Consider the following 27,704-nt stretch of genomic DNA (forward strand, 5'->3'; position numbering starts at 1 on the left):
ATTCAAGCCATTGAATCTATGCTTGCTCCTACTGAAACAATGATTTGCTACATTAAATAGAATCAGGCTGTTGCCAGGCAATAGGTTGATTCCATTAATTATCTCTAGAGTAGTATGCAGCATTTCTGAACAATTCAAATGTTTCCAAAACTTAAAACTAAAATGGTGTACGAAAATTTGCAATAAATCTAAACTATTGATTTTCCTGCTCCTTCTTTGGCACTGTGACTTCTTCACTATTCTGGGGGCAAACATTAGGAAAAGGGATGAAGACCTCAATCCCCAGCCAATCTATTAATGCTATGAAAGATTTTCCCACTGTAGGCATATTGCCTTGTGGTTCAATTAGCAATGAATATTAAAACAGAGGTGCCACATCTCAGTTCTTTCCAACTTTAATCTCAACACTTCAACTGTTTATCCAGTTTATTTAATGCTATTCATAGCTTTAGTTGGGTTCTGTTACATAAATTCAATATATAAAAAAATGTTCATAATATCTTAGTATTTGTTTAATGTGGTGCACATGTCCTCTATTACAGTGTAAACTAAATTGCCCACTTACACCCACATTATGCAGCCTGCGCCACATTATGAATTATGCACAAATGTATTTATTCAGGCTCATCTGTAATTGTTTATCTTCATTATTGCCTGAAGCTCACTGTGACACTCTTATTTTTAGGAATTTCTGTGGGTTTCTTTGTGAGGAGTGCTGACCAACGTAGACCTTTCTGCCCACAGACCTCTCAGCTGTTGCAACCTTAAATGTATCACTGACTTAAATCCTCAGCTGGTTGTGGACTGAAATTGTTTTTTAAATTGGAAATTTTAACCACCTCCTCCTTTTAACCAACTCATCAAAATTGCCCTTAACCACAAAGTTTCTTGTCACCTACAAATTTACTGATCATTCTATATTCCCGTCCAAATTATTAATGTATTGTGATAGTACAGACCTATCACCAATGTATATAGTTACAGTATCTAGAGTATGTAATGACTGTGCTTACAGCGATTGGCTGAGAGCTTAGCCACACCTACTGTCTGGGCCTTAAAGGGTTGTGTCCCTAGCCAGGTCGGATCATTCCGGACTGGTCGGCCACCTGTAAAGAGCTCCTGTCTTTTGCTAATAAAAGCCTTGATTTGGATCAACAAGTCTTTGGTTCTTTCGAAGAGCTCTACATGTATGTAAAAACAGTAAGCGCCCCAGTACCAATCTCAGTGGTCGCAGATTTTCCAAACACAAAACAACCTCCATCCTTACCCTGTGCCTCCAAATGCCAGCCCAATTTTAGATCAAAATTACTAGCTTTCCCTGGATCCCACGGGCTCCAACCTTGGAAAAGATAGTGGTTAAAATTTACCTAGGTGTCGTATAGCCTCCACACAGTCGGCAGGAGCCTAGAGCAGATCTGAAGGCACAAGACTAACAAGATTTTAATAGTAGATGATTTCAATTTTCCCAATATTGATTGAGATCAACTCAATGCAAAAGACTTAGAGGGAATATAATTTTTAAAGTGTGTGGATGTGAGATTTTTCAGCTATTTCCCAGATAATGTACTTAAGAAGGTTGTTGTGATAAAGGATAAAGATTGACCAGAAATTTAAGACTAGAATTGTGGGAAGGCCAATTTTGCAAGGGCAAGAGAAGTCCTGGCAAAAGTAGTCTGGAAGCAACTACTTGCAGGTAGGGTATGAGTCATTTAAAAGTGAAATAGAGTCATACTGTACTCTAATAATACAGCAGTGTTTGGACCTTGGTACTGCTACAGTGGCAGACCTTCTGGACTATTGGATGTTACTAATGCCCCAACAATTTTAATTCACTTTTTTTTTCAACACTGTGGTGCAGGACATTTTCCCATGAACTTGGTGAAACAGGGTTTGGATGAGTTTAAAAGAAATGCGGGAACAATGTCCTTGTGCATGTAAAGGTCCATAAGAACAGGGCACCGGTGAACTTTAAAGAAATGTGGGAATGGGGTAAAGGTGAATAAATTCCCTGAACCTGATGGGTTTTAATGGGTGATATGGGAGGAAATGAAAAAGATTGCTAGGTCCTCACAGAACTTTAAACATTATCAGCTACAGATGAAGCACCAGAAAGCAATTCATACAAATGGTAACTAACCTAGAAGGGCAGTTTGAAAAACAAAATCAATTTATCACAGACCTGTGACTCTAGTGTCAATGGTAGGAAGTTCTTGGGAAAAAAATCCTGTGACAGGGTTAATCTAAATTTGGAAAGGCAGCAACTAATCAAAGATGGTCAGCATTTGTCATGGTGAGCATCCTTAATTGATCAATTTGACTGAATGTTTTAAAGAGATAACGAAGTGTTATGATGAGGATAATGTGGTTGATGTAGTTTACATAGACTTTTGTGAAACATTTGACAAGCTCCCATGTAGGATTCTGGTGCAAAAGGTTAGAGCCTGTGGGATCCAGGGAAAGCTAGTAATTTTGAACCAAAATTAGGTTGGCATTTGGAGGCACAGGATAAGGATGGAGGTTATTTTGTGTTTGGAAAATCTGCGACCACCGATATTGGTGCTGGGGCACTTATTGTTTGCTACATACATTAATAATTTGGACGTGAATGTAGAATGATCAGTAAGTTTGTAGGTAACATGAAACTTTGTGGTTTCTTGATAGTGAGCAGGGTAATCTTAGGCTAAGGGCAATTTTGGTGAGTTGGTTAGATGGGAAAAGCAATAGCAGGTGGAATTTGGGAGGATTAATAATGAAAGGTAGGGCCCAGATACAGAAGGATGTTGGAATGCAAGTGAAGGATCTCTTGAGAATGGCTGCACAAGAAGATGAGGTGGTGAAGAAGGCATATGGGATACTTGCCTTCATTTACAGGTACATGGTATACAAGAGCAGGAAGTTTATAGAACAACTTTATAAAATATTGGTCAGGCCATAGCTGAAGTAATGAATACAATTCTAAACACATATATTAGAAGAAGGATGTGATTTTAAGGTGTAGAGGATATTCTTAGTCATCGCTGAAGATTTAAACAAGGCCAACTGGAAGAAGATTCTCCCAAACTATCACTGGTACATCTCCTGAAACATCAGGGGATCAAACACTCTCAACTACTGCTACAATACCATCAAGGGTGCCTGCACTCCATTCCATGATTTGGAAAGTTGGACCTTGGTCTCATGCACTGGCAGACTGAGGCCCCCCTGCAAAATGAATAAACAACACCTCATCTTTTGACTGGGCTCCCTCCAACCAGATGGCATTAATATCTACTTCTCTGGCTTTCGTTAACCACACACCCTCAATTCTTCCTCCCCCCACCATCACCTTCTCCCCACTTTCTCTCTTCCCTATCTCCTTTTGCACAGAAATAATCAATTCTCGTCTTTCCCCTTATCATATCCAATTAACACCTTTTGTTGGTCTGGATTCCTCCCCCCACCCAGCATTATTTGTATTATGAGATTTCCTGTTTTTTTGCTTATTCTTATTATTCCTTGAGGAATTATTATTCCTACACAAAAGAGTCTGGAAAAACAACCAACTGAAAAACCTCACAAAGATAAGCGTATACAGAGCCGTTGTCATACCCACACTCCTGTTCGGCTCCGAATCATGGGTCCTCTACCGGCACCACCTACGGCTCCTAGAACGCTTCCACCAGCGTTGTCTCCGCTCCATCCTCAACATCCATTGGAGCGCTTACATCCCTAACGTCGAAGTACTCGAGATGGCAGAGGTCGACAGCATCGAGTCCACGCTGCTGAAGATCCAGCTGCACTGGATGGGTCACGTCTCCAGAATGGAGGACCATCGCCTTCCCAAGATCGTGTTATATGGCGAGCTCTCCACTGGCCACCGTGACAGAGGAGCACCAAAGAAAAGGTACAAGGACTGCCTAAAGAAATCTCTTGGTGCCTGCCACATTGACCACCGCCAGTGGGCTGATATCGCCTCAAACCGTGCATCTTGGCGCCTCACAGTTTGGCGGGCAGCAACCTCCTTTGAAGAAGACCGCAGAGCCTACCTCACTGACAAAAGGCAGAGGAGGAAAAACCCAACACCCAACCCCAACCCACCAATTTTCCCCTGCAACCGCTGCAATCGTGTCTGCCTGTCCCGCATCGGACTTGTCAGCCACAAACGAGCCTGCAGCTGACGTGGACTTTTTACCCCCTCCATAAATCTTCGTCCGCGAAGCCAAGCCAAAGATTATTCCTTGAGGTAGGGCTCAGGCCCGAAATGTTGGCAATATATCTTTTTCTCCCCTGGATGCTGAAAGACCAGCTGAGTACCTCCAGCATTGTGGTGTGTGTTTTACTACAATCACAGTGTCTGCAGGACTCTTCAGACTTTCATTTATATATTACCCATATACACACATACATATAGTTCGTGGTCATTTTTACTCTCGTTACATCTTCATCTCTCTGTCTGTTTTGTAGTTGTTCTGCAAATTTTCTTGCTTCCTCCGGATCCGAGAATAGTCTGTTTTGCTGCCCTGGAATAACTATTTTAAGTACCGCTGGGAACTTTAGCATAAATTTATATCCTTTTTTCCATAGGATCGCTTTTGCTGTATTAAACTCCTTTCTCTTCTTCAGGAGTTCAAAACTTATGTCTGGATAGAAAAAAAATTTTTGACCTTTGTATTCCAGTGGCTTTTTGTCTTCTCTTATTTTCTTCATTGCTTTCTCCAATATATTTTCTCTTGTTGTATATCTTAAGAATTTTACTAAAATGGATCTTGGTTTTTGTTGTGGCTGTGGTTTGGGGGCTAATGTTCTATGTGCCCTTTCTATTTCCATTTCTTCCTGTAATTTTGGTCTTCCTAGGACCCTGGGGATCCAATCTTTTATAAATTCTCTCATATTCTTGTCTTCTTCATCTTCCTTAAGGCCCACTATCTTTATATTATTTCTTCTATTATAATTTTCCATTATATCTATCTTCTGAGCTAACAGCCCTTGTGTCTCTTTAACTTTTTTATTAGATTCTTCTAATTTCTTTTTTAAGTCCTCTACTTCCATTTCTACGGCTGTTTCTCGTTCTTCCACCTTGTCCACTCTTTTTCCTATATCTGACATGCCCATCTCTAATCTATTCATTTTTTCTTCTGTACTTTTAATTCTTCTTTTTATTTCACTAAATTCTTGTGATTGCCATTCTTTTACTGATTCCATATATTCTTTTAAAAAAAATCCATTGTCTTGCCCTTCCCTTCTTCTTCCATTTCTCTATGTTCTTCTTCTTCTTCTTTCTCTGGGTTGGTCATCTGTTGTTTCCTTGATTTATTTTTACTCTCTTCTTTCTTGTTCTCGTTGTTTTCTATGTTCTCTTCTTGTTGTTGTGTTGTAGCTGTCATTCTCAGCTGTGGAGATCGACTCCTCAGCTGGTTCCCTCTCCCGTCAGTAATTTTTTTGTCATGCGCATCGTGCATGCACGACTTCTTGCGCATGTGCAGTTGCGCACTTTTTCTTGGCTCCGCGAGCCATTTTTGTAGTCCCGAGATCGGGACTTCGACTGACCTGAGGGAGCGGGCTTCTCTCTCCGCGGCGGGCCTCCTCGGACAGGTAAGGCCTTCACCTTCTTCTTCCGATGTCTTTTCTTCTTCTCTTCTTCCCGTTGCTTTCGACTTTTCTTTCTTCGCTGCCATTTTCTTCCCACCTTTACTTTCACTTTATTTTAATTTTTGTGTTTGTGCCTCTGTGTTTTTTTTAGCGTGACTCCTCCCACTGTAAGAGATGCTTCAGGCAATTTCTGCTGATGGTGAATCTGTCTGCCTTACAGCAGGAAAAAGGCAATTTTGTGTAATATGACACTGTTTTTATTACATGACAATAAATTGAATCTTGAATGTCACCAAGACCAAGGAGCTTATTGTTGATTTTGAGAAGGATGTGAAGAAATTTGTTAAGTGATGAAATACTTTATCAAAGTAGGAGTGGGGGGGAGGGGAGGGGGGAAGAGAGAAGCAGAGAGCATCAGAGATCTATCTTATTTTACTTCCTTCTATCTTTCAATGTATTTTAATATAGGTTAAAAAAAATTACTGAGGACATATTTTTCACATTTGCACAACCACATTGAAGAATATAGCTATGAGCAATGAAGTCAATGACATCAAGTGACTATGTCAGATTTACTAAATCACTGAAGCTCATGGTTAATTGCAGCAAGTCTTGGGTTGTGATATGAGCATAAAGAGAAACTCAGTGCCTGCAAATTTTCTTACAAATATTTAAAAAAATACTGTTTCAGTGGAAGACATAATGAAAAGCTAATATAGTCTCAACTCTTGATATTACAACAAAGTTCAAAAGCATTTAAATTTAGAAGGGGATGTTTTGGGGATGAATAAGAGAGCAAGAGAGAAAATGAGGCCATATATGAAAATGCATGATAATGATTCTATTAGTAGAAATTGGGTCACATACAAATGCAATGTTGGCAAGCTTGCTCTCCACATCCATTTGGTAAGGAATGGGAAAATCATACAACCATTTAAACCCAGAACTATCAGTGACTATGGAAAGTTATGTTTTAAACGTGCAACCACAGAAAAGGAGCAATGGGTATTCTAAAAGAATCTGATATGATACAGCAATGGTGTCAATTCAGAGCAGCAAGACACTTTAAAAGCAACCTATATATGCATACACAGGGTATACTGAGCCAAAGTAGTCAACAGGTGTCCCAATAGTAGGGAGACAAATATAGCAGATAACTACAAAAGGAATATTTTTAGAGAACTGAGGAAGATAAGCAATGGGAAGAACTCATTTCAATAACATACTGTATGTCCTACAAGCAGTGATATAAAATGCTGTGATTTCAAAAATAAAGGCTTGTAGCAGCAGCTACTCTGCTACTGAAAGAACACACCAGACAGGTTGAGCTCCATGAGCAGAACTGATTTATTGCAGGCTGCTGGGCTGGACTTGTACTCCCAGCCCAGACCTGGCTGAGAACCACACTGGGGGGCGCTGACGTCACCCGGGCATCACGCGGTTCCCCCAGTGCGGGCTTCTGAGCCGCGTGCTGAGAAGAAGGGGAAACCCCCGACGGCGTCATTTTGGCCGGCTGCCCCACCACGTGGATTACAAACGGGGCCAGTTCGCCTGCCTAGTGGTGTGCCGCCACACAGCCCCCACCCCCTCAGAACTGGCGCCAATGTCCTTTTTAGCTGGGTAGCCTCGCTTCTTGGGCTGGGACACAATCACTGGTTCGGTGGAGTCAGGGTGCGCTGCCTTCATCCTGTCCACAGTAAACAATTCCCGCCTGCCGCCAATGTCCAGTGTGAACGTACACCCTGAACGCTGGACAACCTTATATGCCCCCTCCCCCACAAGGTCTCTGCAGAGGTGCCACGGGCGGGCCCTGCCGAATAAAAATGTACTCTGCGGAAAGCAGCTTGCTGTGGACGTGAGATGGCTGTGTGCCGTGTCTGGGCGGCAGTGGGGGTGTGAAGGAGTCCAAGCGGGACCGGAGGTAGAGAAGCAGCTCATGCGGCGACCACTGGGGGTCGTGAGGCGCGTTGAACTCACCAGGAAGTGCCAGTGGTGCGCCGCAGACCAGCTCAGCTGATGATGCCTGCAGATCCTCCTTGGGCATGGAGCAGATGCCCAGGAGAACCCAAGGTAGTTAGTTCACCCATTCGGGACCGGTGAGGCGGGCCATAAGTGCCGACTTAAGATGGCGGTCAGACGCTCGACCAGCCCATAGGCCTGCAGGTGATAGGCCGTGGTGCAGTGTAGCTCGATCCCCAACCTGTTGGCGAGCTGTGCCCAGAGCACAGAGGTGAACTGGGTGCCCCGATCACTGGTGAGGTGATTCGGAACGCCGAACCAGGTGACCCAACCATGCAACAGCGCTCGGGAGCAGGAGTCCGTGGAGGCATCCGGCATTGGGATCGCCTTGGGCCAACAAGTGGTGCGGTCCACCACCGTGAACAGGTAATGGTTGCCCTGGGAAATGAGTAAGGACCCAACTATGTCCATGTGAATGTGGCTAAACTGTTTCCGGATGTGCTCAAACACTTGTACGGGCCCCGTGGTGTGCCTGTGTTCCTTGGACATTTGGTAATGGGTGCATGTTCTGGCCCAGCCCGTGATCTGCTTCCGCAGCCCATGCCTGACGAACCGCTCTGCCACCATACAGACCGTGGACCTGATGGACGGGTGCGAAAGGTCATGGATGTGATGGAAGTCTTGCCTGCGCCACTGCTGGGGAACCACTGGCTGTGGGGTGCCCATGGAGACATCGCACAGGACCGTGCTTCTGCCGCTCGGAGTCGGGAGGTCTCGGAACCGCAGGCCCGTGATGGCAGTTCTGAAGGCTCACATCTCCTTGTCAGACTTCTGGTCCCGGGTGAGCTGGTCGAAGTCAAGGCTGGGCGTCAGCACGCAGATGGTCAGTCGCGAGAGTGCATCGACGACCACGTTGTCCTTCCCCGTCTTGTGCTGAATGTCGGTGGTAAACTCCGACACGAAGGAGAGGTGTTGCTGCTGGTGGGCCAACCAGGGGTTCTTCGCTAACGCGAGTGCCTGGGTGAGGGGTTTGTGGTCAGTGAAGATGGTAAAAGTCCTCTCCTCCAAGAAATAGCGGAAATGCCGTACCGCCAGCTACATGCCCAGTAACTCACAGTCAAAAGCACTATACACGCTCTGGTGGGTGGAGAAGCCGGCTGAAGAATGCCAGTGGCTTCCATTGTCCATTCAACTGCTGCTCCAGGACGGCACTGACGGCTGTGGCAGAGGCATCGACGGAGAGCGCCATATGCAGGTTGGTGTGCGGGTGGGCGAGCATGGTAGCCTTCGCGAGGGTGTCCTTGGTGGCCTTGAAAGTACTGCAGGCCTCTGGGGTCCAGATGAGCATTTGGTGCTTAGCTGCGATGAGGGCGAATAGCGGCTGCATGATACGTGCAGCTCCCAGGATGAATCGATTGTAGAAGTTGACCATACCTGCGAACTCCTGCAGCCCCTTGAGATTGTCTGGATGTGGGAACTCCTTGATAGCGGCGACCTTTGTAGCGGTGGGTGTGGCTCCCTCGGCCGTGATGGTATGGCCCAAGAACTGCATGGACTCTTTCCCAAACTGGCACTTGGCTGGGTTGATGGTGAGGCCGAAATCGGCCAGCTGGGAGAAGAGGGCGCGCAGGTGGGCGTTGTGTCGCGCCCTATCCCTGCTGGCAACGAGGATATCTTCTAAGTAAATAAAGACAAAATCCAGGTCACTGCCCACTGAGTCCATGAGGCACTGGAAGGTCTGAGCGGCATTCTTGAGTTGAACGGCATGCGAAGGAATTCGAACAAGCCGAAGTGGGTGATGATGGTCATCTTGGGTATGTCCTCAGTGCACCAGGATTTGGTGATACCTGCGCACCAGGTTAAACTTGGAGAAAACCCTCGCACCATGCAAGTTGGCCATAAAGTCCTGGATGTGAGGAATGGGGTAACAGTCAGGAACTGTCACCACATTGAGCTGTCGATAGCCTCTGCAGGGATGCCAGCCGCTGGAGGCTTTCAGGACCAGATGGATCGGCGACGCCCATGGGCTGTCAGACTGCCGAATGATCCCCAGCTCCAACAGATGTGAAAACTCCTCCTTCGCTACCTGGAGCTTGTCAGGCGGGAGCCGGCGTGCCTTGGCATGAACCAGTGGGCCCTGGGTGGGGATGTGGTGGAACACCCCGTGACGCGGCAAGGCAACGGAGAACTGTGGCTTGAGGAGCGTCAGAAACTCGTCCAGGATTCTTTGGGACTCGTCTCTGGGCAAGCTGATCATGGCCACCTGCGGCTGCTCTGTGCAGGAGGCGTCGAGGCGAACGACCTGGAAAGTATGGGTGTCCACCAGGGGCCTACCCCGAATGTCCACCAGAAGCCCGTGGACAAAGAGGAAGTCGGCACCCTGGATGGCAGTCAGAAGGGACGAGACGGTGAACCTCCACGAGAACTTTTGTCGGCCGATCTGGAAGTGGACTCTCTTGTCTCCATACGTCCGGATCTCTGTTGCCTTGGCCGTATGGAGGGGAGGTCCTCAAGGTTGGTTCCTTGACTCGATGGCCATGGCTGGGATGACGCTGATCTGGCCCCCAGTGTCGACGAGGAACCACCGGCTGCTGACTGAGTCCCGCAGGTAGAGGAGGCAGTCCTTGGCCAGCTACAGCAGCCATTAACAGTGGCTGGCCTGCTCGTTTCTCCGGAACGAGCAGGGCTGATGACACTTCTGAGCCTTGGCTCCCCAGCGCTGGTGGTAGAAGCAGAGGCCTGGAGCGGATTCTGTACCCCTGGTTATGCTCTTGGTGGCCCCTGCAGGGGCCAGATGCTCTACCACAGCACTAGGGGTGGGCTTGGCATGGTCATGCCCATGCCTCATGACCTGCTGGACCGCTGAGCCCTCCGTGAATCACTTGAGCTATAGCTCTTGGGCCTTCTGAGTAAAGCTCTCTTGGGCCAGTAACGGCCAGATATCCTCTGGCAGATGGTCAAGGAAAATGTGCTCAAAGTGTGGGCAGTTGGTGTGATCACCCATGAGCGCGAGCAGCTCGTCCATCAGCTCCATCAGGGACCCCTAGGACGTCGAGGTGCAGCATCTGAGTGGCACGTTGTCGTCTGAATAGTCCGAGGGATCCGGTTTCGTATTTGTCTTCGGCGGGTGGGTGCTGAACGAGGTGCAGCAGATGTTTGGCAGTGGCCTGGTCCAGGGCGGCGACCACATGGTAGAATTTGGTCGTGTCAGATGAGATCTGGTGGAGGTGAAACTGAGCCTCCGCGTGGCCGAACCAGGTCTCCGGCTCCTGAACCCAGAATTCAGACAGCTTGACGGCTATAGCACTGATCCCAGGTTCACTCCTGATGTGTTCAAAGACATTTGAACCAGTCGGGGTCACCAATTGTAGCAGCAGCTACACTGCTACTGAAAGAACACACACAACCAGATGGGTTGTGCTCATTGAGCGATTTATTGCAGGCTGCTGGGCTGTACTTATACTCCCAGCCCAGACCTAGCTGAGAACTGCACTGGGGGGCGCTGACATCACCTGGGTGTCACATGGTCCCCCACCGCGGGCTTCTGATCCCCGTGCTGAGAAGAAGGGGAAACCCCCGACAGGGCCATTTTGGCCAGCTGCCCCGCCGCGTGGATTACAAGCGGGGCCGGTTCGCCTGCCTAGTGGTGAGCCGCCACAGGCTCATACTAATAACAAACAAGACTCAGGATGTGGTTGAGTCTCATTCAACCCTATTTGGAAGGAAAACCAGTAGAGACAGAGTAAGCATCATGACACAAACCTTAAAGAGAAAAAATTCAAACTACATGAGATATCATGTCCCTTACATTGAAGATGGAAACTGTGGATGAATGAAGTTTCTAGAATGATCTCATGAGGTTTGATGACAGATTCAGAAAATTTCCCATGGACAACTTAACCTTTGCATACAGTAGTGAGGAGAACAGAGAAGAATACTGAAATGAAAGAAGTTCTCATAGAGTAAAACATTTAAATAAACTGAACACAATTTGTTTGAGTTCCTATGTCTTGTGTACCAGGTGGTGCATAACAATGAACTTTGTTGGAGATTAAGAACACACTAAACACATATATATTAGGGAAAATACTTATTGAGAAATAAGTTTTATTTGTAATCAGGTTCATGAAAGAATTTTTCTTTTCAAAATGGAAAGTAGGTGTAACATTGCGCTCAAAATGATCAACGTCGCTGTGAGAGTACGCTCAAATGTGTACCACATGAAAACTGAATAACCTTTCTTAATGGGATTGCTGTATTCCCCTCTTTCTCTCTCACCTAAATAAACATTGTGATTAACAGCCCATGGCAGACGGTAAGGTTCTAGTTTTATAATAAAGGTGATATTTCCCCCCACGAGTTGGGGATGAATGATATCATCATAATCTCACTTTGCAAATTTCAAACTTCTTTTAACCTATAAGAGATTTTAAACCAACACACTTCAACCAAAGCATGCGGACTTCTCCTGATCCCCTGCCTAACATTAATCTGTCAACCAACATTACCATTATACATTAATTTATATATTATTGTTTGTAGGAGCTTGTGTGTAAACTAACTGCTTGGTATTACAGTAAAATAATGCACTTTAAAAAAGAGTTTTACTGGCAGTGAAAAATGTTGAGGAGTTCTTAAGCCATGAAAGTTCTAATTTCTTAAAAGTCACTGTATATGTGTGAAAAAGAAATAGTGTATATCATGGCTAATGTGATTTATGGTGTGAAAAATAAAAAATTAAAAAAAAAAAAAAGTTCTAATTTCTTTTGCTCACGTTCTTTTGATATTTTACAATTTATTTTGTTACTCTCTTGCAAACTTGATATTACATGTATACTTTAGACATACTTAGGCATGCAGCATGGCAACAGACCATTTCGGCCCACGAACCCATGCTGCCCAATTACACCCAAATGACCTAAAAACCCCCAGAATGTTTCAAACAGTGGGAGGAAACATGAACACCTGGAGAAAACCCACAAAGGGAGAACGCACCAATTCCTTACAGACAGCATGGTTTTTGAACCTCAGTCCTAATCGCTGGCACTTTAACAGCATTACTCAAGCTGGTAGAGTATGCAAGCATCGAATCCATGCTGCTGAAGACCTAACTGTGCTGGGTTGGTCACGTCTCCAGAATGGAGGACCATCGCCTTCCCAAGATTGTGTTCTATGGCGAGCTCTCCACTGGCCACCGAGACGGAGGTGCAACAAAGAAGAGGTACAAGGACTGCTTAAAGAAATCTCTTGGTGTCTACCACATTGACCACCGCCAGTGGGCTGATATCGCCTCCAACCGTGCATCTTGGCGCCTCACAGTTCGGCGGGCAACAACCTCCTTTGAAGAAGACCGCAGAGCCCACCTCACTGACAAAAGACAAAGGAGGAAAAACCCAACACCCAACCCCAACCAACCAATTTTCCCTTGCAACTGCTGCAACCGTGCCTGCCTGTCCCCCATCGGACTTGTCAGTCACCAACGAGCCTGCAGCAGACGTGGACATACCCCTCCATAAATCTTCATCCGCGAAGCCAAGCCAAAGAAGAAAAAAAAATACTAACTGTGACTCCCTGTTACCTGTTCTTTTATTCAGCTGGTATACAAGTCGAAAGTTGTACACAAAATATTATAAATTCTTTTCTTTGGCTTGGCTTCGCGGACGAAGATTTATGGAGGGGGTAAAAAGTCCACGTCAGCTGCAGGCTCGTTTGTGGCTGACAAGTCCGATGCGGGACAGGCAGACACGATTGCAGCGGTTGCATGGGAAAATTGGTTGGTTGGGGTTGGGTGTTGGGTTTTTCCTCCTTTGCCTTTTGTCAGTGAGGTGGGCTCTGCGGTCTTCTTCAAAGGAGGTTGCTGCCCGCCAAACTGTGAGGCGCCAAGATGCACGGTTTGAGGCGTTATCAGCCCACTGGCGGTGGTCAATGTGGCAGGCACCAAGAGATTTCTTTAGGCAGTCCTTGTACCTTTTCTTTGGTGCACCTCTGTCACGGTGGCCAGTGGAGAGCTCGCCATAGAACACGATCTTGGGAAGGCGATGGTCCTCCATTCTGGAGACGTGACCCATCCAGCGCAGCTGGATCTTCAGCAGCGTGGACTCGATGCTGTCGACCTCTGCCATCTCGAGTACTTCAACGTTAGGGGTGTAAGCGCTCCAATGGATGTTGAGGATGGAGCGGAGACAACGCTGGTGGAAGCGTTCTAGGAGCCGTAGGTGGTGCCGGTAGATGACCCATGATTCGGAGCCGAACAGGAGTGTGGGTATGACAACGGCTCTGTATACGCTTATCTTTGTGAGGTTTTTCAGTTGGTTGTTTTTCCAGACTCTTTTGTGTAGTCTTCCAAAGGCGCTATTTGCCTTGGTGAGTCTGTTGTCTATCTCATTGTCGATCCTTGCATCTGATGAAATGGTGCAGCCGAGATAGGTAAACTGGTTGACCGTTTTGAGTTTTGTGTGCCCGATGGAGATGTGGGGGGGCTGGTAGTCATGGTGGGGAGCTGGCTGATGGAGGACCTCAGTTTTCTTCAGGCTGACTTCCAGGCCAAACATTTTGGCAGTTTCCGCAAAGCAGGACGTCAAGCGCTGAAGAGCCATGAAAGACCCCAACAATGAAGACGCTGTTTACATCCGGTACCGCACGGATGGCAGTTTCTTCAATCTGAGGCGCCTGCAAGCTCACACCAAGACACAAGAGAAACTTGTCCGTGAACTACTCTTTGCAGATGATGCCGCTTTAGTTGCCCATTCAGAGCCAGCTCTTCAGCGCTTGACGTCCTGACGTCCATATTATAAATAATGCTTTGATTTTTATTTTTGGTGGGAAAGCTTCACTCAAAGGAAACATGGATTAGATAGAGTAACAATATTATTCTAAATCTGAGTACACTTTCTTGGACATGTTTTAAATGCAAGGTTGAGTATTTTTATAATTTAAAAATTGTTATTATATAAAGTTATTAATCTTCCCATTTTCCAACATAAATACCCCTCCACCATCAGACTCCTATTAAGGTCTCTTACTTTGCACATTATTTATTACTGCATTTATTTTTTTTCTGCATTCCAGTACATTTCTTTCATTGTTAATATTTCTCTCTTTTGTTAATGTATTTTTTCTTCCCTTGAGTACAGTTCGGAGTTACTCTTTAGAAATTCTCCCTGGCTCGCAGGAAAAAAGAATCTCAGGGTTGTATGTGATGTCATATGTATGTACTCTAACAATAAAACTGAACTTCGAACCTTGATATCTCTTTTTTTCCCAAAATATTTTTATTGAGCCATAAGACCAATTGTATTTGCCCTCTATTTCAGGATAAATGGCTGATATTCTGGATTTAGAAAAGTGAACCCTGTGCAGAACCTGGAACTGAACAAGTCCAAAGCGAGTGCAGGAGGTGGTAGAATGAATTCTCTCAATAGCCTCTTCCCACAATTTCTCCTCAATTTCCATTTCCAATTCTTGCACACATTCTGTCTTTATTTTTGAAATTGAATGACTTTCAATTTACAGAACAGAGCTATAAATTTTTTAATTTGTCCCTCTCGCTCCTGGATCAGTTGATACTAGATCTTCCAAGAGTTGAACTTTGATAAAGAATAAAGAGAAGCTGGAGTGAATCAGTAGATCGGGCAGATCTATGGAGAGCAATGGTCAGTCAATATATCAGGTTGGGCCATTAAGCATTTTAATTGGCCTTGATAAAAGTTCCCAGTCTGAAACGTTGACTGAACATTTCTCTCCATGGATGATGCCTGACTGCTGAGACCCTCAAGATTCCAGCATCTGCAGTTTTTTTAGACATAAGACTCTTCTGGCCCATGACCCTGTGCCACCCAAATACCCTAATTAACCTGATTCCCCCCCCCCCCCACCCGTACATTTTGAAGGGTGGAAAGAAACTCATGCAAACTCCTTATAGAGAGCACTGTATTCAAACCCGGGTCACTGGTGCTGTAAAAGCACTGTGCTAACCAATACATTAATATTGTGTTTCTCTGCATTTCTGTAGTTAACTGTTTCATTAAGGAGGAGTGGAATAGACAGACTGTAAATATCACAAATAAAAGAGAACTGAACTGACCAGAAATAATAATTTAGTCCTGAATCTGGAGATCAGCTTCTCCAGCAGTCTCTTGATATTCCACTGAAAAGCCAATCAACAATTTATGCTCTGGATTGGGCAGTGCCCACAATTTGAATCTTCCAATATTCTTTGTCAAAATTCTGCACCTACCTGTATTCTGGATGCTCTGCCTTGATGCAGAGATAGAATCAGATGGTGGCTTAGGCTTCAGCCTCACAGAACCCAACAGCAAATTTAATTATTATTCAGATATCTACAATCCTGCACCACCCACAAAACTGATGGCCTTGACATGCCCCAAAAATCAACTTAAATTACTGAAATCCTACAATTTAAAATCCCTCTGCAACTGATTTTAGCCTCAAAATGCTTTCAAAAACTATAAACCACTGAAAGCCATTGGTAGATTTTAAAAAGCAATGGATATTTTTGAAATATTTGCTTGAAAGTGTTCAACCCATAAGCAATCTGTAGATTATTGGAATCAAAAGTTAATGAAGATTTGTGAGTGCTTGGGTAAAACTCTGGCAACTTTTAATTTTCACACTTCAATTGTGTAATTTTGTTTAACTAAAAATTCCTTTAATTCCCTTGACCCGTGATCACTGAGTCCTGTTAATTTGTTCTGTGCTGCTGTGGAAGATGCCATTGATAAAATATTTGATTGATATCAAAGAGTTTGGTGATGGGATGCCAGAGACTGCAAGGAGAGTCCCAGTTTTTTTTTAGTCTACATGTAGTAAAGTAGCAGTGCAAGCTTGTGGATTCAATGCTCTGAAACAGTCAGTACCATCAGTTCCTCTTCAAACAAACTTGCATACTCTGTCCCAAATTCAAACAGGGTAAGTGAGAGCAGTTCACCATAAAACCATCAGTATTTAGCAATAAAATACATTTTGAGTCAAGGGTTTCAGGTCCAGTTTCAGATGGAAATAATTAATAATATAAATAAAAAATTGCTCCTGGTGGAAATCAGAAACAGAAATAGAAAATGTAAAAACTCACCTGTGGATTGGAAAGGTACACAATCAATGGTTTGTGTCTTCGGCCCTTCATCAGTTCTGACAAAGGGTTGCAGATGTGAAATGTTACCTGCTTTTCTTTCCAATTAATAATGCAGCTGCTCAATAGTTTAATTTTATACTGATATGTACATAAATTATCTTCCTAGAACATCTTGCAAAGGTAAACATAGATCAAATGTATACATATTTCCTATTTCTAATGAAATAGAAGGGGGCATTAAGTCCATGTTGGCTCTCAGAGCAATCCCATTACCCTATTTATTTCCCAGTAACCTATTCTCTTTCACATTCATCAGATCCTGCCATCACTCCCAATACTGCTTCACCCAGATGGAGCAATGGGTCCCAAATCAGTATTAAATATATTTTGTGGAAGGAAATCTGTTAAGGATACATTAAATAATCTTATTTTTGAGAAGACAGAAAATAAAATAAAATTTGTGTGATAGGGCAAGATATCCTCTTCTTCGGCTGTCTATTAAATTTGAGGATGAAATCTACTCAGTGAAAGATACTTTTAACATTGGGTGGCCATGACACAGCATCTACTCTGTGCTCTTGATGCAATCACTCCCTTACCCTTAGCTGCTTCACCTCCCTCAGTCCTCCTTCCTTATCATCTTTATTTTGAGTTGCCTTTTTATCACTCTCCCTTTTTTCCCTCACACTTTCCTGTTCTTTCTCTTTTCTTCCCCTTTTTTCTAATCTTTGTTGCAATTCTTTATTCATCCCCACCTTCTATTCTCCCTTACCCTGCTGTTCACCCATTTGCAGTTGCTGCCTGCCCCATTCTGTCATTGTGTGCTCATTCCAAGTTGTTCCCTGACCAGCTACAATGTCTGAAAGACAAGGTTTTTTTTAAATTTTTTTTCACACTATAAACCACATTGATCAAGATACATACATTTTCCCTCTTGGACATATACAGTGCAACAGGGAACAGGAATAGTAAAGGACCAAGTTTGTTGTTGAGGAGTCTGATGGTGCAGGGGTAGCAACTGTTCCTGAACCTGATGGTTCGAGCCTTGTGGCATTTAAGCCTCTTTACTAATTGCAGCAGTAAGAACAGAGCATGACATGGAATTGGAGTCATGGGTTTGTCAATCCTGATAAGTCAAAACTGGAGAGTTTGCCCATGTTGATATTGTGTTGTAGAAAACTTCAGCTCAACCACTGTAATTTGATGGGACCCAACAGTATCTGACAGATGTTTTCGCTGTAAAAAGGAAATGGGAACAACAATTCATGCAACCTGGACATGTGAGAAAATGAAAAAATTTTGGGAAGATCTAAACCAGATATTAAATAAAATCACAAAAAGCAATATACCAAAAAACCCAGAGATCTTCCTCCTAAGTAACATAAAAAACAAAGAATTTGGACTTGATTTGGATGGTGCACAAAAAAGATTTGTTAGGATAGCCCTAGCTGTAGCAAAAAAATGTATTATGTCAGCCTGGAAATTAGAAGATAATTTGAGAATACAGCAATGGTATATAGAAATGAATAAATGTAGTCCATTAGAAAAAATAAAAAATAATTTAAGAAATAATATTACAATATTTGAACAAATATGGGAGCCATACATGAAACACAATAGAAAAAACCTACCGGGGACATCTACCACCTAAAATGACAGAAGGAGAGAAGGAAATGAAAAGAACTGACTCAGTGGAATTTCTTGTTTATTTTTATTGAGTGACAACATTGTTTGACTGGTTTAATGTATCTTAGATTCTGTACTTTAAATTAATGGGAGGGGAGGTAGGGAGGGTGGGATGGGAAGGGGGGGGGAGAAAATGACTGTATATATTTGAAAAGGAAAATGTATGTATCTTGATCAATGTGGTTTATAGTGTGAAAAATAAAAAAATTATTAAAAAAAACCCTGTAATTTGTCAATGTTGATTGAAAATTGACTTGGTCATAGAAGAGCAGTGGTGGAGGGATGTTTTATTGTTGGAGATCTGTGACCAGTGGAATTCTGCAAGGATCAGTGCTGGGACATCTAACTTACAACTGAAAATAAAAACTGTAGATTTTCTGAATTTTCCTTTTTAATTGTGCATTTACAAACTCATGTTCCATGCTTTTAGATGTTAGAATTTTTATATAAATGCACTTTGTTATGGTTGATCTTAAACCTACTGAAGGCATAATGACTGCCAAGCCCCCATTCTCAATTGTAGTGCAGGTTTAAATCCAATAATTGACAGTGCCTCCCCTTCATGATGAGTTACTGTGTGGGTGTGTGCACTCACTCCTCCAGTGCTGTGCTGTTCATTGGCAAGATTCTCCTGCTTTAATTAGCTGGCGCTTTCTCCAACTCCAACTCATACAGTCGTAATTTGTTAGAGTTGATGGGCGATGGTGTGAAACAAATCGGTAATATCAAATTGGACGACTCAAACAACCTGAATGATTTTCAGAAATTTGATCAAATGGATATCAAATGGCTAATCTAATATCATTCATTTTGCACCGTAACCAAAGTTAAAAATGTCCTGGTGTTATGGCTCATGATATTAGAGTATCATTTGTCCTAGGATTCATTTTGATTTCTGGAAAACAACTGACAGCATTCCACTGATCAAGTCAATTAAAAAATGTGGCCATGATGTTGAGGCATGAGTGTGATGATTTCTAGCATTTTCTATTTCATTCCAGTTCTCCATCATTTGCAGTATTTTGATGTTGAATTCTTTAATTTACTCATCGTTTCCATTTTTTTCTTATCTACTTCAATCTTATTTCTTTCCCTTTATACGCCCTTTATCATTGTGTCCCTTCTCTCCCTCCCTCCCAAAGCTGCCAGAATTTTTTCAAAAATAAACTTTATTCACAATAATAAAATAGATAGAAAGGAAAACAGTGCCTTTTTTCACTTTCTTAGTGTCATATAATTTTGTTACCGTACTTTGTAGTGTTAACCATTAATTATACATTACACCATTGTCACTAATGTGGCACCTTGGAATTACTTTCCCTTCACTTGTTTGAGGGGTTTCCACACTGGTCACAATTCCTCGTTGCCCAATAGTGGAAGGACCCGAGACTGTGGTCCTACCCCACAAAACCTTTGCAGTGGCTGCCCCAAGCTTCAGTGTGTTCTTCAGCACATACTGCAGCATCTTGGAATGTGCCAGGAAGTAGCATTACCTCATTGACATCTCACTGTGCTGCAAGACCGTAAGTGTCAAGCAGATCAAAGAATGCCTTTGTCTGAGTTGATGATCCTTCTAGCAGCACAGTCTGTAGTGTCCACCATAACATAGGACAAAGCAGAATCCTCTGTAATGCTGCCATTTGGGATGAACCATGACAAGTCCCGTGAATCCTTCTCCCAGCATTTTCAGCATCTAAAATGACCCCCATGGGGTACACTGCTTTGACTGAAAACATCAGAATGGCAAGTATACCCATGGAGCATCTTTCATACTGAATAAAACTTGGCTTAGGATAATAGGTTGGGTTGAGAGTTAATGTGGCAAGTAGATACTATTGATAAAGGAAATTCAGCTCCATTTCAAAGTCAAAGACCAAACTTCATTTACCACCATATCAGCCTATGCATGATGGGTTAAAATGTGCATTGATTAAACAATAGCAGCTCATCTGAAAAAGTAAACTGTGTAAGAAATTAAATTGAGTAAAGTTGAAGGAAGATACGCCTGTTATATGTAAACAGAAAACCAGGCATTAATTAATTTTGTCTCTGATTAGCAGAAAGAGAAAGCAATAGAACTCGTTAATAGAAAAGAGAGATAGCTAACATATTTCCCAGTACATGTTGTGCAGATGATACATGAAAATCTTGCTTTTATCTTAAATATGTTCCTTTTATTTATAATAGTATACTTATTGAAAGTCTTCTTAATTTCCAAAGAAGAAATATTATTATGCCTGTTCTGAATTTGACAGAAAAGGAATACTAATTATAGGGTGCAATCCACTGTAATACTCCACTGCAGATTAAATACACCCTCATCTGCAATATTCAATGATTTTAAGTACTTTATTTACATTAACACAAGTGTATTTACATTATCACACATTATTCAAACAAGAGCAGAATGAGTCCTATTTACATTCCAGCTTCACGCAGTTTAGGAGCTGGAAAGTCAATATCAACATAGGTTCTCTTGACACCCTCTTATATATATTTTTTTATTTCTCGAAACAGTCCTTCCATGCTTTTCAATTAATATCTGCTTTATTATTTGATATCTTTTAAATGTTCTGGCACATACACTTGAGCTATCCACAAAAAGATAAATGAATTCAATTATTTCAGTGTTAATTTGTTGCTTTGGCATTTTCCCCAGCTTTTGAAATACCAACATATGTATTCATAATTAGGATGTTATCTTGAGGTAAAATTCCCCTTACTGTCCCCTACACAAATATGATACTTAGATGTAAATGTTAAACAATTCATTGTGAGCCTTAATTTTTATTAGAACCGAGGTCCATGTGCATAAATCAATACATTTTTGTGTTCATACAGTACTAGCAATTCTTTCAGTGTAAATGAAAAACATTTCTTGCTTTGCTTCACACTTTACTAATTAATCTAGACCATATTCCCTCTTCCCATTTCCCTTGCAATAGGAAATGGAGGCATAGATAAGGTGGACTGCCAACTCCTTTTTCCTGGCGCAAGAGTAGCAAACACCTGTACAAGGTCAGGAGAGGAAAGTTTAGAGAGTCATGGGTGCCTGAAATGCATTCCCAGAGGCTGGACCAATAGAGACATTTAAAAGACTCTTAGACATATTACTACAAGAAAAATACAGGGTTATGGGTATGAGGTCGGGAAGGTTTGTTGAGTAAGTTTGCACAGGTCAGCGCAACATCATGGGCTGAGCGGTCTGTACTGTGCTGTTCTATATTCTATGACAGATAGCAATTTCAAAATTTCAAAAATGCTCTGTCTATTTCTTGGTTAGATGGCAACACTTTAGGTTATTTTCATGCTTAGTCAATGAGGACAGATGCAAGATAAAAAATAGGGAAATCTTGCTTCTACTGTTCAGAATATTGGTGATACTGCAAGAGGAGAACCACAAAATGTTTAAGGAGTCAAAGTTTCATTGCATGCAATTCAGAAAAGACTCCCTGGGGTAAAGTTTGGCCTGTATACATGTTTAGAAGAATAAGAAGCAAATGAATTGATTTTGAGGGACCATGACAAGGCAGGTGCTGAGGAAACTTGGAATGAGAGAACATAACTTCAGGATAGGTTTACTCATTTACAATAAAAGTTGAGGAGAAATTTCTTCTGTCATTGATTCATGAATCATAAAAATAGTTTACCTTGGAGACCTGTGACAGCAGAATCAGCAAGGCAGCAGTCAAAGGTTATGGGGAACAGAAAGTGGAGCTGAGGCCAAGATCAAATCCGTTAAATGGTTGAGCTGGCTCAAGTGGCCAAATCATACCCTCTGCATTCTAACATTTTTTTGCATGGACAAAATGCTTAAATATACATTTATCTATTGAAAAGTTGCTGAAGAACATTGAAGGAAAATAACAATCTTTGAGATGTTCAGTCCATATAATTATTGTGACTATATAAATAAACTACTCCTACTACTAATTTTAATCCAAAATATTTCCCCCTTATTATTACGTACTCCTCTCAAGTTCATCCTCATGTCAATAGAATGTATACCATAATAGCCATTGTTCGAATCCTCCTTCCTCACAAAGTGAATCAATTTGTAAATCACTGACCTTCTGGTAGGACCACATGCCTATCTGCATTGAACAGGAGTGAGTGAGAGCAGAACTTTCAAGTTCCTGGGAGTTCATATTTCAGAAGACCTTACCTGGAGCTAGCACATCAAGGCAGCAGTGAAGGCAGCACATTAATGCCTTGACAAAGGGCTCAGGCCCAAAATGATGGTTATGTGTCTTCACCATAAAGAATAAAGTGTATCTCCAGCACTTTTGTGTATTAAACTATCAGGTCCACTTTCAAAGGAGTCTGAGGAGATTCGGCATCAAACTTCCAAGGTGCATTATGGAAAATATACTGACTGGTTGCATCATAGCTGGTTTGGTAATTCAAGTGTCCAGGAACACACAAGGCTGCAGAAAGTAGCAAACATAACCAAGACCATCACAGGCACCGACCTCAAGAATGTAGCTAACATTATAAAGGACTTCCATCACCCTGGTCACAGCTTCTCATTGCTACCTTTGAGTAGAAGGCACCGGAGCTTGAAAACTAATACCTCTAGGTTCAAGTGTAGTTTATTTCCAACATCCATCAGATTCTTAAACCTCCCTTTTGACACAAATCATGGGCTACTCCAACAGCACAAAAAGACTTCTTCTCTATTGCAAGTAATGTTTTATGTACTAGGATTACTGTGAATATTTATTTCCTAACTAAATCATGTATTGATTATTGCTTTTAATTGAATTCAATTTGTTTACTATAATAGGTACTTTTTTCTTTACAAGTGTCTGTTGAACTGAAGCAAATAAGAATTTCAGAACATATGTACAGCAAATATAATAGTTGTGATGATAATCTTATTATTATCTTTTATTCTTTTTCAATCGTCCTTTTAGGTTTACAACAAACCCATTGAGAATTTCTATTGGTTTTATAAAGACAAAACTCATCATTTACATTCCCTTGCTCTATTCCTTTGGGATTTGCAAAGTCAATTTGCCTTTGAAATTATTGATCTTCATTGCTATCATTAACACTAATCATTAACAAGTTCTAGGTCATTGCATAAGAAAAGTTCTTTTGCATATTTCCCTCTGTATCTTTTTCCTAAAACCTTAAATCTGTGTCCCCAGTTATTGTACCTCAAACTGTTCTTTCCTGACATTATATAAGCCTGTTATCATTTTGTAAACCTCTATCAAATTTCCTGTTTCATTCCTCCAAGGGGATCAACTACATCTTCACCAATCTAAGGTCAGGGAGAAAATCCTTTATTCCTCAAATTATTCTGTGACATGTCCTCTGCTGCCTTAGAGACTGCAAGGATCTTCACTTCTAAGTCTAGTAACCAGCTCAATATTCCAGATGTGGCGTAACTATATCTTTCTATTTTTGGTACACATTACCACTATCTATGAAGCACAAGATATTTTTCCAACTGGTCTCTTAATATGTTTCACCACTTTCTCAGATCTACACAGTTTACACAGTTTCTCGACTTTAGAAGTATGCCATTGGTCAAAATTCAAAATGCATCACCACATACTCCTCTGTATCAAAGGCCATCTGCCTCACTGTTTGTCACAGTTCTGCATTTGGTATGATCTGCAAATGTTAACATTTTACTCTGTATTCAAACACCAATAACAATTTACTACAATTTCTTATTCTCTATCTTGGCTGCACCATTTCATCAGATGCAAGGATCGACAATGAGATAGACAACGGACTCGCCAAGGCAAATAGCGCCTTTGGAAGACTACACAAGAGTCTGGAAAAACAACCAACTGAAAAACCTCACAAAGATAAGCATATACAGAGCCGTTGTCATACCCGCACTACTGTTCGGCTCCGAATCATGGGTCCTCTACCGGCATCACCTACGGCTCCTAGAACGCTTCCACCAGCGTTGTCTCCGCTCCATCCTCAACATTCATTGGAGCGCTTTCATCCCTAACGTCGAAGTACTCGAGATGGCAGAGGTCGACAGCATCGAGTCCACGCTGCTGAAGATCCAGCTGCCCTGGGTGGGTCACGTCTCCAGAATGGAGGACCATCGCCTTCCCAAGATCGTGTTATATGGCGAGCTCTCCACTGGCCACCGTGACAGAGGTGCACCAAAGAAAAGGTACAAGGACTGCCTAAAGAAATCTCTTGGTGCCTGCCACATTGACCACAGCCAGTGGGCTGATATCGCCTCAAACCGTGCATCTTGGCGCCTCACAGTTTGGCGGGCAGCAACCTCCTTTGAAGAAGACCGCAGAGCCCACCTCACTGACAAAAGGCAAAGGAGGAAAAACCCAACACCCAACCCCAACCCACCAATTTTCCCCTGCAACCGCTGCAACCGTGTCTGCCTGTCCCGCATCGGACTTGTCAGCCACAAATGAGCCTGCAGCTGACGTGGACATTTACCCCCTCCATAAATCTTCGTCCGCGAAGCCAAGCCAAAGAAACATTGCACTATTTTTAAGCCCAAATTGGGCCATCTATTTTTTTTTTCAGCCAAATATGTAGAACTTTGTCAAACGCCTTCTGAAAATCCATCTTGACACCATTCACTGCATTCATTTCATTCACACTTTCTGACACCTCATCAAATTAAAAAAAAAACCCAGTTAAGTTGGTGACTGGCTCTCCTTATTTAACAAACTGTTCCAAGCCTTGTTCATTGGATGAGGGGGATAGAGGTCAAAACAGTTTTGCACTTAACATTTGTCTCTGTGTCTATCTGACCCCTGTCCTATCGCAAGGAACATTGCACCAACATAACAAAGTTAAATAAAATCACACATTGCCATTTATGCAAATTTTATCGGCATTTACCGATCAATTCCGACCCAGAATTTTTCAGCCCAATAATTCACGGCATTATCAGATAAGAAGTGCCTGGTCAAACAGTATAAAATTGACGAAAAAATACACTGTACTGAAATTTATGAGCCATAAGTGGCTTCTAGTCAGTGAAACACCTCAACTAAACATAGAAGTGGTTGAATAAAGTAAATAATCAAAACCAGAACATCTTAAACGCTTAAAAAGAAAGCCAGAGGAGAAGATATTGATGCTTTGACGGGCAACAGAAACTGTTCGAGGAGGATCTTCCCCCGGCCCGAATTCAGCAGCGGACCTTCGAGGGTGTGCAGAGAAATCGGTCCGGGTTCACGATCGGCGGCTCCGCGAGATCAAGTGCGGAGCGAGGATGGACGAGGAGGGCGCGGTGAGTCCACGAGGTCCCCCCCCCCCCCCGCGCCCCCTTCCCCCCCTCCCCCGCGCCCCCTTCCCCCCCTCCCCCGCGCCCCCTTCCCCCCCCCCCCGCGCCCCCTTCCCCCCCCCCCCCCGCGCCCCCTTCCCCCCCCCCCCCCGCGCCCCCTTCCCTCCCCCCCCCGCGCCCCCCCCGACCAATATTGTGTTAGAAAATAAGAAATTGTAGTAAATTGTTATTGGTGTTTGAATACAGAGTAAAATGTTATCATTTGCAGATCATACCAAATGCAGTAAAACTCATCATGTAATACAGTATGAGAATATTATTTCCTTAACCTTCATTTTGATTCCCTTTCATCAAATAAATATGTATTTTTTAAAAAGCTGTGTATGTTTGTATCTTTTTCCAGAGAGATTTTAGACAGGCTTGTGAACAATGTTCTGTGATCAATTGGGGGATCTCGGATGAAGGCAAGTTCTTTTGCAAGTCTTGTCACAATGTTATTGAGGTGAGTACAATTAAGTGAAGGTTAAATACTTAGTATGTCATGGGATGCCTTCTGATCATTGGGGAACAGACCAGAATACTGATAATAGTAATTTAATTGCTGTATAATTATGGTCACAATTATCTGGCTCCGAGCCAGGAATACATAATCAAATGTGGAATCTGCAAGGTAATCTGGGTGCAACTAGAAGAAATAAGTTTTGGAATTTTTTGATGAAGTTTATCTGTTGATCAAAAACTGACCATCGACACTTGTGTGGAAAAGATAGGATGATTTATTTGTCCCAAGTTATATAAATGCAAATTTTACAAATAAAAAAAGCCAATTAAATGAGAATAAGAAGCAATAAAGTCTGGGTAGGTGTGAACTTTCAGATATCCAACACATAATATTTCTTTTGTAAACTTCTAAGTCTATGTTAAATGTTTCAAAGAGCTGGAATTTCCTAAAACTATTTAAAGTAGTATTGCTATTAACATCCTTAATTATGTTGAATATCCCAGGCAGATTAGTAATCTGTGAAGAAATAAGTGAGTGTCTAAAGCAAAATGTCTATGATTTTCAGATGTTCAAGGCAAAAATAATAGGTAGTTGAGCCAGGAAAATATTATTTCAATTATTATTCTCACCTTCCACTGTGTGCTGTTTTAGAATCCCACCTCGGGGTACAGAGAAGATTTTCTTTATATCACAAATGATAACACACTCCAGTTAACCAGAGAGGCAATAATTAATTCTCAAAATAGTGAAGTTGAGAGATGAGATTAGAGTAAATCCAAAGGGTGATTATACTTTTAGTGGCACATTAACCATATAACCGTTTACAGCACGGATTTGATGGATCATTGGAGTTTTAAGTGGCAACAGAATGAGTCGAAATGAGGACAATATTTTCCATGCCTATTGAATGTGTTTCCTTGAAAGGATGATGAAAGCAAATTCAATAATAACATTTATTTTCTGTTTTGATGAAGTGACTCCACTTTTATGTGGTGCGACTGCCAATCACACTTTTCCATTTCATCATACTAGAGGAACTATTCCCTTCCAACTCGTGAGATGTTTCCAGTAACAACCTCTTCTCTCATTACCTCCACATTTATTTGAAAGAAACATATCACAGGCTTTTTAATTGCTTCTTTTCCACCATCTAGTGACAGGAACATTCCATTCAGCGTTTTCTTTTTAGTTTGGCATCATCCTGTAGAAAATATGTCAGTTTCACATCACTGACTTGAAATGGAAAAGTGAGAAAACTGGTGTGTTTTAAGTTTCAGGAAAGGGGTAAAGAATGGACGAATTATTTGTATTTAAAGCAGACCCAAAGGTATCGAGATATTTAGGATATTTCTTTGACCAGGAGCTTTCACCCAGACTATAGATTGTTACTGCTCTCTGGGGAATCTCTAATTCATTGGGGCTCCAGCCTCTTGTCCTCCCTAGATTTGTACATCACTGATTGCTAACATTGAGACATTGACTGTCTCAAATTTTCCACTGTGTTCACTCGTTCTATTCTCCCTCCAAGTGAGCACCTGAATTTCCAAGAACAATTTCCAATGTTATCATCAAATCTATTGACAAGGATGATACTATTGTCATTTGGAAAATTATCACTTGGGGGAGGGGGAATTCATTGTCAACAGTGTCTTTATTTCATAGAT

At 42.4% G+C, this 27,704-nt stretch overlaps 1 protein-coding gene across 8 annotated transcripts in view; it reads left to right on the forward strand.

The window, feature by feature from the left end:
• Positions 1–27,704, forward strand: part of taf1b (TATA box binding protein (Tbp)-associated factor, RNA polymerase I, B) — a 191,272-nt gene that overhangs the window by 92,540 nt on the left and 71,028 nt on the right. For 4 of the 8 annotated variants that reach the window (XR_011340394.1, XR_011340395.1, XM_069886260.1 and 1 more), the window contains exons 1-2: positions 25,453–25,544; positions 25,942–26,040. Coding sequence is in view for 2 of the 8 variants with exons in the window: in XM_069886260.1 (XP_069742361.1) it covers positions 25,527–25,544; positions 25,942–26,040 (117 nt within the window). In the remaining 6 variants the exon portion in view is untranslated. Of the gene's footprint in view, positions 1–25,452; positions 25,545–25,758; positions 25,844–25,941; positions 26,041–27,704 lie in introns of those variants that run through there. The other 4 variants (XM_069886263.1, XM_069886264.1, XM_069886265.1 and 1 more) reach the window with 2 other exon arrangements.

This window comes from Narcine bancroftii, chromosome 6 (assembly GCF_036971445.1).
Source record: "Narcine bancroftii isolate sNarBan1 chromosome 6, sNarBan1.hap1, whole genome shotgun sequence".
Lineage (NCBI taxonomy): Eukaryota > Metazoa > Chordata > Chondrichthyes > Torpediniformes > Narcinidae > Narcine > Narcine bancroftii.